Source organism: Pocillopora damicornis, chromosome 13, assembly GCF_964200805.1.
Source record: "Pocillopora damicornis chromosome 13, jaPocDami1.2, whole genome shotgun sequence".
Taxonomy (NCBI): Eukaryota; Metazoa; Cnidaria; class Anthozoa; order Scleractinia; family Pocilloporidae; genus Pocillopora; species Pocillopora damicornis.
Genome location: NC_142682.1, coordinates 17,197,404 through 17,209,060, shown reverse-complemented (window position 1 = coordinate 17,209,060; position 11,657 = coordinate 17,197,404). Strand labels below are relative to the sequence as shown.

Genomic DNA, 11,657 nt, shown 5'->3' with positions numbered 1-11,657 from the left:
TGTGTTGCTGAGACGTAAGTCACTTAATGCTCGAGCTACTTTTCATGAAACAGTAGGAATGAGCCACCTCATCTCTGTTCTGCTTTGGACAGAGAAAGCTGTAGGTTTTCTCTAACACTAGCTGGTATCGTCTTTATTTTCCCCTCTTCACAACCTTCACAGTTTGGAAGATTATTTAAAATTACTTAACAGATGCACAAGGTGCCGCCCCTTTCCATAGATTATCAATCTACTTGCCCTCAGAACAAATTTCCCAATTATGAATTCAGTGCGGAGGATGGAAAGTTAAAATTATTAACACCAACAACCACCTAGTAAGAAAAAGGTGTTAACCGTGTTAGAATTTAAAATCAAGGAGTTCTTTCCTGATGTTAATTCTCCCCTGTAGCTGCTACACATTTCCTTGTAAATTAGTCATGAGAACTTGGTGCTAGATCAAGATAGCATCTTCTACCTTATGAGTTTGAATATTTTCATCACCTGTTTGCTGAATATTTTATGGATATTATAGGGAGACGTTTCGTGTTAATCACTTCTGAGAGTTAAAGGGTTAAACCTGTTCCCCAGAGGCGGATATTCGAAAGGCACTTATCGCTAATTCAGGGCTAATATAGAGATTTAGCCAAGCCTAAAAGCGAAGCTCGCATTTTTTTTTCCCGCACGTCTCAAGGGCACAACGCCTTGACCCGGCCAGGACCAGAACCCGAGTCGTCCGACTCGGAGCCCAGTGCACTGACCACTGGACTACTGGACAAAGCCATGGCGTTGGTGTGCCCGCGGTACAGTTCGCCATGCATGTTAAAAGTAGCACCTTGTACAGTCGTACGGTCGAACGGTCGTACATCCAAATTTTTTCGGCTTGATGGGTTACTATTATTTTTTATAATTATGGGGCTACGCTCTGCGAGCTCCGCTAATAATTTAACTTATTCTTATTTCTTCGAAGTGAAAACTTATGATTTCTATTAAAGGTTGTAACTTATTGTTGGGTGTTATTTCCCTGTTTGGAAAGACTGAAACAAGCAATGTATAGATAAGACTAATTATTCAAATTACAATCAATTGAACGACCCCAGGAGCCCATACGTTATTGTGATGGCCTCCAGACGACCGCACTCGTTCACCAGTTTAATATGCAAAAAGTGGTAGTGATCAGACTGAAAATTAGCATAAATTATGCACAATACATCGTGTACAAACAAGAATAGTTATTAATTGGTGTGTGTGCTCGTTCCTGCTTTAAAATGGCTGATCAAAGTAAAAAAAAGACCCAAGCTATATCAAACGAGAAATATAGGGACGTGCTCTTAACAACGACAAACGAGCTGCGAAAAGAAGGAGTCCTTTGCGATGTTCGACTTCTTGTGGGAGATCAAAGTTTTCTCGCTCATCGCAGTATTCTCGCCGCCAGCAGCCCGTATTTCCGAGGTTTATTCACCAATGACATGAAGGAAAAAGATCTAATGGAGTGCAGACTTGACCAGTTGCAAGCCTCTGTCGTGGAACCTCTCCTTGGTTATTTATACACTGGCAATGTGACTCTTGACGAAGAAAACGCAGAGAGCCTCGTGGCAGCGGCCGATTATCTGCTCATTCAGAGCCTCAAAGATATTGGGTGCGAGTTTTTAGAAGGTCTGCTTTCTCCATCAAAATGTTTTACCTTGAGAGATTTTGCTGAGAAATACAGCTGCGATTCTCTGAAAAGCTCTGCCACGCGCTACATTGTGAAACACTTTAACGATGCCTGTGATACAGAAGCTTTCAAATCGGTGGAGTACAGAGTTTACATCGAAATAATCGCGCGCGACGATCTCGAAGTTTCGCGCGAGGAAGATGTGTATGAGACGCTGATCAAGTGGGTGAAGCACGATTTGGAAACTCGGAAAGAGTATTTCGACGAATTATTCAGCAAAATTCGCTTGTCTTCGTTATCGAGGCATTACTTGATTAATCAAGTGGAAAAAGAAGAGCTGGTCAGCGAGAGTTTTTATTGCACAAAGCTTGTGGTGAAAGCTCTGAACGCGTTTATTCTCCACGAGTATGACGATCGCGAATGTGCTCGAAATAATCTCAAAAGATATTTGGATGTCATCACAGTGTGCGGTGGGAATTTGTGCAAAGAGGCGACCTGTTATTCTCCGGCAAAGAAAAAATGGCTGCCTTTTGCAGACATGTTGAAGGCGCGCGACGAACACTGTACGGCTGTTCACGACAATGTTCTTTATGCGTTTGGCAGCACACAGACTGAGAACGGCCAGTCGGTCGAACAGTATAATGCGCACACTAACTCCTGGATAGCGGTGGCAAACATGCCTCAGATGCGCTGCGCAGCAACCGCTGTCACGTGCGGTGATCACATCTTTATCATTGGAGGAAGAATACCAAACGGTGGCGGTTCCACCAAACAAGTCATGCGCTACGATGCCGATATCAACAAGTGGTTTATTGAGACGTCCATGTCTGTCAAACGTGCTGGTCTCTGCTCAGCAGCCTGTGACGGTCTCGTATACGCAATCGGCGGTTTGAGCGACAGGAACGAGTTTCTGCGTACAGTTGAACGATACGACCCGCGAAAGAAGGTATGGAGTGACGTCACGCCCATGCAAGTCGCGCGGTATTTCGCGTGCGCAGTGGAGATGAACGGCAAAATATTTGTAATTGGTGGCCAGTCCTCCAGCGGCGCGTATCTGTCCTCGTGCGAAGCGTTAGATCCTTCCACGGAGGAATGGGCCTCGCTACCAAATATTTCTGTCTCTCGACAAGCGGCCGGAGTAACAAGACTTGGATACCGGATTTACTTGTTTGGAGGCTGTAATAACTCGGGCAGTCTGGACAGTGTTGAATGTTACGACGACAGGAAGCGAAGCTGGGAAGCAATCGCGAGGATGCCCTGTAAAAGATCTTGGGTACAGTGTGGCGTGCTTCGTGTGGCCAAAGATCTTTTCGAACTCAACTAATCAAATTGAAGACATCGTAACACACGATTATTATATCGACCTCCTGAAACAAGACACAGGAATGGAATATACTGGAAAAACTAGAAAACTTTACCCTCGAAATGGAGCAAACCAAGGAATGACTAATTTGATGGACTTTAAACGGAGATTGGTTCAAGTGAAGATAAACAAAAGTTGGACAAGCAATTTCCAAATAGCAATTCTCGTCAATTTTTTGCCTAAAATCCAGTCCCACTCCGATTTTAACTTGTAATTTCAAGTTGGACTATTCCGAGTCTCTTTTGTCGTATAAGAATTAGGGTTCTTAACCCTTTAACTCCCATGAGTGACCAAGACAGAATTTCTCCTTACTATATCTGTACAATATCATGCAGACAAGTTATGAGAATGAAGAAAAATATCAATTATGGAATTACTAATTGATCCGACACCGAATTCTCCAAACTGACATAATGAGAATCATTTGGCAGACGATAAGGAGAATTACTAATGAGATCTTGTAATCAAGAAATAGCTCCTTAAATTGTATTAAGCGTCACTTGAACCAGGCTAGCAGCATTCTTAGATTTTAAGGGGGGCTCCGAAACTCTTTTTTGCTCAAGGAAACGAATTTGGTCGTGACTCGAATTTATCGACTCAAAGGGGAGATTGTAACATAAAGGGTAACTGATAGCGATGTATTTAAATACAATTCATCATGCACAATAACTAAGCAATGGATGTATTTCTCACGGTCGTTGACGAAGCGCGACTGTTAACGGAACGTGGAGATGCTGGTGAAAAGTGTCCGATTTTGGACACTAATGTCCTTTTATAGACATTAGTGTGCAATTTCGAACACTAGTGTCCGATTTTTGAGACTGGTGTCAGATTTTAGCCCCTAATGTCCTATTTCGAACAATAGTGTTTGATTTTGGAAACTGTTGTTGGGTTTTTGCTGACCTATGTCCGATTTTAGGCATTAGTGTCCAATATTAAAGTAGTAGTGTTAGATTTTATACGCTATTGTCTGATTTTGGATACTTATGTCCAATTACAGACACTAATGTCTGATTTTCGAAACAAGTGTCCGACTACAGACACGAGTGTCCGATTTTGGACATTAGTAACCGATTTTGGACGTTAGTGTTCGATTTTAGACACAAACATACGATTTTAAAATTAAGTGTCCGATTTCAGACACTAATGTGCGATTTTCGATACTAGTCTCCCATTTTCGACATTTTAGACAATGGTGTCTGATTTTGTTCACAAGTATCCGATTTTGAACACTAGTGTCCAGTGTTAGACACTAGCGTGCGATTTAAGACACCAGTGTCCGATCTTAGACACAGTGTCCGATTTTAGACTCTACCACCCGATTTAAGCACTGTTGTGCAATCTTAGATACAGTATTCAATTCAATTTTAGGCACTAGAATCCGATTTCAGACACTTAATGTCCAATTCTGAGCATAAGTGTGAACCTTTAGACACTAATGTCCGATTTTGGATACTTGTTTTCAATTTTAGGCACTAGTGTACCATTCTAGACAACTATTTAATTCTTGACACAAGTGCTGGTGTTGGTGTCCTATTTAACACACTAGCTTCACATTTTGGACACCAGCGTCCAATTTAAGACCCAAGTGTCCGATCTTAGACACTAGTGTCCGATTTTGGCCACTGGTGTTTGATTTTAGACACACGTGTTCGATTTGAGACTCTAGTATTCGATTTTCGACACCAGTGTTCGATTCTAGACTCTAGTGTTCGATTTTAAACACTAGTGTTCGATTTCACACATCAGTGTTCGATTTTAGACACTAGAGTTCGATTTTAGACACTAGAGTTCGATTTTAGACACTAGAGTTCGATTTTAGACACTAGAGTTCGATTTTAGACACTAGAGTTCGATTTTAGACACTAGAGTTCGATTTTAGACACTAGAGTTCGATTTGAGACACTTGTGTTTGATTTGAGAAACTAGTGTTTAATTTTAGACACTTGTGTTTGATTTTAGACACTTATGTTCGATTTTAGACACTGGTGTTTGATTTTGGACACTAGTGTTCAATTTTAGACAGTATTGTTCGATTTGAGACACTAACGTTCGATCTTAGACACTTGTGTTTGATTTGAGACACTAGTGTTCGATTTTAGACTCTTGTGTTTGATTTGATACACTAGTGTTCGATTTTAGACACTTGTGTTTGGTTTGAGACACTGGTGTTCGATTTTAGACACTTATGTTCGATTTTAGACTCTTGTGTTTGATTTTGGACACTAGTGTTCAATTTTAGACACACGTGTTCGATTTTACAGACTAGTGTTCGATTTTACAGACTAGTGTTCGATTTTACACACTAGAGTTCGATTTTAGGCACTAGTGTTCGATCTGAGACACTAGTATTCGATTTTGGACACCAGTGTTCGATTTTAGACACTGTTGTCCGATTTGAGACACTAACGTTCTTAGACACTAGTGTTTGATTTTGGACACTGGTGTTCGATTTTAGACACAAGTGTTTGGTTTTAGAAACTAAAGTTCCATTTTAGACACTAATGTTCCTTTTAGACGCTAGTGTTTGATTTTAGACACTAGTGTTTAATTTTAGACACTGGTGTTCGATTTTAGACACTGTTGTTTGGTTTTAGACACTAGTGTTTAATTTTAGACACTGGTGTTCGATTTTAGACACTAGTGTTTGGTTTTAGACACTAGTGTTTAATTTTAGACACTGGTGTTCGATTTTAGACACTGGTGTTCGATTTTAGACACTAGTGTTTGGTTTTAGACACTAGTGTTTGGTTTTGGACTCTAAAGTTCCATTTTAGACAGTAATGTTCCTTTTAGACGCTAGTGTTTGATTTTAGACACTAGTGTTTAATTTTAGACACTGGTGTTCGATTTTAGTCACTAGTGTTTGGTTTTAGACACTAAAGTTCCATTTTAGACACTAATGTTCCTTTTAGACGCTAGTGTTTGATTTTAAACACTAGTGTTTAATTTTAGACACTGGTGTTCGATTTTAGACACTAGTGTTTGGTTTTAGACACTAGTGTTTAATTTTAGACACTGGTGTTCGATTTTAGACACTAGTGTTTGGTTTAGACACTAGTGTTTAATTTTAGACACTGGTGTTCGATTTTAGACTCTAGTGTTTGATTTTGGACACTAAAGTTTCATTTTAAACACTAACGTTCCATTTTAGACACTAATGTTCTATTTTAGACACGAATGTTCTATTTTAGACACTAATGTTCCATTTTAGACACTAGTGTTCGATTTTAGCCGCTAGTGTTCGATTTGAGACGCTAACGTTCGACTTTATACATCAGTGTTCGATTTTAGACACTGTTGTTCGATTTGAGGCACTAACGTTCGATCTTAGACACTAATGTTTGATTTTGGACACTAGTGTTTAATTTTAGACACTGGTGTTCGATTTTAGACATTAGTGTTCGATTTGAGAGACTAGTGTTCCATTCTAGACACTAATGTTCCATTTTAGACACTAGTGTTCCATTTTAGACACTAGTGTTCCATTTTAGACACTAGAGTTTGGTTTTAGACACTAATGTTCCTCTTAGACACTAGTGTTCGATTTTAGACTCTAGAGTTTGGTTTTAGACTCTAATGTTTCATTTTAGACACTAATGTTCCATTTTAGACGCTAGTGTTCGATTTTAGACACTAGTGTTTGGTTTTGGACACTAATGTTCCATTTTAGACACTAACGTTCCATTTTAGACACTTATGTTTCATTTTAGACACTAACGTTCCATTTTAGACACTAACGTTCCATTTTAGACACTAACGTTCCATTTTAGACACTAGTGTTTGGTTTTGGACACTAATGTTCCAATTTAGATTTAGATTCCATGTTCGATTTATGACACTGGTGTTCGATTTGATACACTTATGTTCGATCTTAGACACTAGTGTTTGATTTTGGACACTAGTGTTTAATTTTAGACACTGGTGTTCGATTTTAGATACTAATGTTCCGTTTTAGCTGCTAGTGTTCCATTTTAGACGCTTGTGTTCCATTTTAGACGCTAATGTTCCATTTTAGGTACTAATGTTCCATTTTAGACACTAGTGTTTGGTCTTAGACACTAATGTTCCATTTTAGAAACTAATGTTCTATTTTAGACACTAATGTTCCATTTTAGACACTGATGTTCCATTTTTGACACTGGTGTTCGATTTGAGACCCTAATATTCGATCTTAGACACTAGTGTTCGATGTTTGACACTAGTGTTTGATTTTAGACACTAGTATTCGATTTTAGACGGTAGCGTTCGTTTTTTGACACTGTTGTTCGATTTGAGATACTAATGTTCGATGTTAGACACTAGTGTTCGATTTTAGGCACTAATGCTCGATTTAGACATTTTTGCTCGTACCCCATTTTTGCTCTTACCCCATTTTTGCTCCTACCCCTCCCTTGTACCCTTCAAACTTACCACGTGTTAAAAAAACGCACACTTCTTATGGAAAATTGTCCAAACTCGGCTACCGGAAAAATAGCACCAGTGCCACAATGTCGATAGATTGCATCGAAAATTTTGCTTAATTCCTCGATACTGGAAAAAGACTCTGTTACAACCAAAACATAATCTTAAATTTACGGCACCACCCGTGTAGTAATGTTGATTTTCATCAACTCTTCCCCTCCTCTGCCCTCTCGTGCCTCTACCTATCATGAATATCGCGCTTGTATACAAATGATAATTGTCAAATTTTGAGATAAGGTTTTAGAAATATCAGCATGAATCAGCATTTTCTTGATAGGGCGCAGTTTTTGACTTGAGCTAGTCGGTCTATTTTCTTGGTTGCCTCAGTATTGATAATAGTTCCCCTTTCCCCTCCATCAAGAAAGGAGATCAGAGGAAGGCTCATGCTAAGAAACTCCGCTCGATTTGAATCAGCATTTCCATGTTTACCCTGGGCGATTTCAAGAGCCTCAGAGCTTTACTCTCACAAATTCTTTTCAAACATCACCGGTTTAATTTGAAAGTGGCGTTATCCGTTATCGAAATTTTCAGAGGTAGTATGGTCGAGGCCTAAGAGCGTTCATATTTGTCGGTTATTTTGTTATTTTGTGAGTGGTCTTCATTTTAGTTAAACCCGACAGGAAACAACGTCAAGAAATTCTACGCTTTTTGAATATTCATAAACCCCGGGCGTTTTTAAACTCATGCTCTTAAAGAGTTAATTCAAAAAGTTCCAGATTTAGTGAGGACTGTAGATCTAACCTTACAAAAGTTTTAAAAAAAGATTGTCCGGGGTGGTTTGATTGAAGCTATTCTCCTGAATACTCGACTTACGCCGGCTGTTGTGAGCCTCCGCGCGAATCATAGCTTGAAAAAGAATAGTTGACTCAAAATAACAGCTAATTCAGCGTGCACTTTTGTTCATTTGTTTACAGGTTTGTCAGACAACAATGATTCCAGTGATCTGTCGTGGACGTAAAGTGATATAACTTAATTAAGACGTCGTTAGGAGTTTATTTTGGACAAAGTGCCTTTCGACAAGACAGTAACATGTGTATTTCAAGAGTGCGAATCGCGCGGAGTTTCTCTGAAATCTGCACCATTTGTGGAACACCTGGGTTCTTCGAAGTCGTTTCACAAAATTTGTATATAATTTGTAAAAACCTTTGTTTGAAATCCTTGAGAGTTTAAGAGAGCCTTGAATAACAACAAAAGCGTACTAAAATTTCCATGAGAGCAAGACTAAAGTTGGATCTCTTCAAAGAACGTTTTTTCCCAACAAGAACAAAATGGCACTGGGGTTGTCTTTCTCTTAACAACCTTTTATTACTACCCAGGTAATGTTTGGGCGTAGAGTTTCACCTGGATGTGTGTCCTCGTTTTATTGGCGTACTGTTTAATAAACTTAATGTTGTTTACAACCTTTGTTGAGTCTTTGAAAACAAAAGGCCAGAAAAAGGTTCGTGCCTCGGCCGAAGATTGCTAACAGTGGAGAAACTTGGCTTCCTGAAGTCGATTCTTTGCAAAGATGAAAGGTTTCTTATGGTAGAAAGCGAACACCTAATCTGCATTACACGGTTTTGAAATTGAACAAAAGTTGTCGGAGCTATTTGGCATTTTCTAATGATAATTAGCGGTCATTTCATATGGATATGGAAATATCAATTTGAAAGCAATCCTAGAATTATCCATGTCGGACTAACAGATAAAACTTTGTTTTTTCATTTACACAAATGATAGATATATGAGACTGCGTCGCAGACATGGTGAAAGAATTTAAAGAAGATTTTAGCGCGGTTTCGGTAAAATTGATTCTAATAGGGTGTATGAATGTCAGGTTTTTTTAAGTAGCTTTTAGAGCATAATTATTATCTTGAGAAGAAATGATAATTTAAAAATATATACGCGACTAGAAATGCACTGCGGTTTCCGTACAGTTTAGGAGTCAACTGGACGAACTTTATTCGACTTTTAACACGTAAAAAATCAAAATTGAACAGAATTGTTGTTTATTTTGTTATTCAAAAGATGAATCCCTCTTACAACAGATGAATGAACAGATAAAGTCATAAGCCAAGTGAAAAAGATTTGGATGTGTTTTTAAATCGATCTTCGAAATAAAAAATTTATTGAATTTCGATTTTTTTTAAAAAAAATTGATAACGACAAATTGTTTGTCGAAGAGATTTTAGGATCATGAGACAAATCAGCCATACATTAGGGCTCTGTCAGGTAATGTGTTCCAAATTGGCCGTAACATATGTGCAATTTCCTGAGTCCTCTTAGCCTAATTACGATGGCTTTTCTTTCTACAGCGTATTTATATCTCGCCTGCGGGAATCACTGAAAATTAAGCATGGCGGTGTCCGACAAAAAATTCTCATAGAAATCGCTTTCTTTTCTCTAACTCGCGGTAAAGGAGATCGGATTTCCTACTGTTAAGAGAATAAACACCATTTTATTCCACGTCATTGATTATGGTCGGACGCAGTCATAAACGACAACCTCACTACTTTACAAAGAAATTCAGAAGGTATGGTCGAATCATATTTCTGACGCCATGAATCCGTAAGAGCTCATGTAAGTGTAGTTTGCAAAAGCAATTTCTTTAATTTATAGGAAGGAAATATCGCTCGCTTATTCATTTTGGGATTTCTAAAAACCTATTTCCCCCAATATTAGGCCGTTTAATTGTTCAAGCCGTTTTTGATGTATATTTTTCATTTCGGGTGATATCGTCAACATCTGTTCTTCTTTTATTTAAGGCGCTATTTCTTTCTTAAAGGACAAAACAAAGAAAATAAAGCCAGTGACATTATTTTCAATTCTGCAATATCAACTTCCTTTCAAATCGTTTTTCAATCGTTTTTTCTGTAGGTTAGTGAAGGCTCTACCGACCAAAACAGCCTGTTGGAAGTGAAAATTCGTGTTACATAGAAGGAACTAGTAAGAACTTTCACCCATTTTACGAGTGACTGATTCCTGGTATTTTATTAAAATCCTGTTAAATTTACGAATGATACTAGATCCAGAAAGATGGAATAAACAGATATTCAAAGCTACTTCTTTAAAATGAATTCTCTCTTTTTTTTTTATTCCAGCTAAGAATGCCTGAATTAAGAAGCCTTACATGAAACAAAGCTCTGAAATGCGTCTCTAAACACTTTACATTATAGCCCCTTTCCCGCTGTTTCGCCAGAGATTTCTTCATGTGTCTTTTGACTGTTTTTTCTCTCTCAGATTTGCATCTGTAAGCAATATAATTCACTTTGTTCTAATGATAAGGTGGGCTTAAAAAACGCTGATATTTATTCCTTCAGATTGCCGAGGGTCACAAAGCCGAAACAAAAGTCTGTGAATTTTCTCAGTGAAACAGGGCTGCCGACTGAGATGAATACAGCAATTTAACAGTGTGTCGCCACCTCTTGTTTTGTGTTATATCAGTTCTTTTCAAGTGATATTGAGATTTTAATGATAATCACATGAAGATGCGTCATAAAAACACATGTAGCTATTTCTCGCAGCACAAAACATAGTGTTTTAAACAAGTCTATTCATTAAAAAACAAAAGGCTCAAGTTTCGCAGCCCAAAACTGAAAAATGTAAAGATATATTCTACGTGTTGTTTTTTTTTCCAAAGAAAATGACACTGCCAAGAAATACGAAAATCATATTACTTATTTGTTACAAATGCAAACTCAAAGACAATTCTCTCTCGCTTTGAAGTTTCCTCTTAAACTTTCTACTCTTAATCTTTTCCTTGACAATAACTTTCATCAATAGTAAATTGAAAAACAAAGTATGTCGTCTGGTAACAGTGTAAAAAGTAATTCTAATATATCTATAAGTAATTCTATATATGTGTGTGTGTGCGTGTGCATATATTTATGACTTGTTACGGAGTCAAGAAAGTGAAGAACGCCCGATTCTTATTTGCGTGAACTCCGCAGTAACATTTATCAGTTAACTGACTATATCGGGCAGCAATTTTAAAAATTATCTTATTTGCAGTTTCAGAGAGCTGACAAATCTAATCTACCAAATCGAATCTGAAGTTTTGAGCATCTCTTAACTGATAATCAAGGCAAATGATCACAATATTTAGCTGAATAAATGAATTAAGATTTCAGCCCCAACTTACTCAAGGCCGAAGAACAATTTGTCTGGAGATAAGATAAGCAGAGTTTGTTTGGAGATGAAATAAAAAGGAGAAATCTA

The 11,657-nt window shown here is 38.0% G+C and overlaps 1 protein-coding gene and 1 long non-coding RNA gene across 2 annotated transcripts; both read left to right on the top strand.

Moving 5' to 3' along the window:
- Positions 1 to 882: 882 nt before the first annotated feature.
- LOC113681113 (kelch-like protein 28) lies at positions 883 to 3,665 on the top strand. The gene has a single exon (XM_027198185.2). It carries the CDS (start codon positions 1,245 to 1,247, stop codon positions 2,955 to 2,957), a length of 1,713 nt encoding a protein of 570 aa, XP_027053986.2. The 5' UTR covers positions 883 to 1,244; the 3' UTR covers positions 2,958 to 3,665.
- Positions 3,666 to 7,761: 4,096 nt separating this feature from the next.
- On the top strand, positions 7,762 to 11,657 carry LOC113681076 (uncharacterized). Its single transcript, XR_016182435.1, has 4 exons — positions 7,762 to 9,671; positions 9,755 to 9,972; positions 10,317 to 10,385; positions 10,760 to 11,657. It is a non-coding gene; the product is annotated as an uncharacterized LOC113681076 (long non-coding RNA).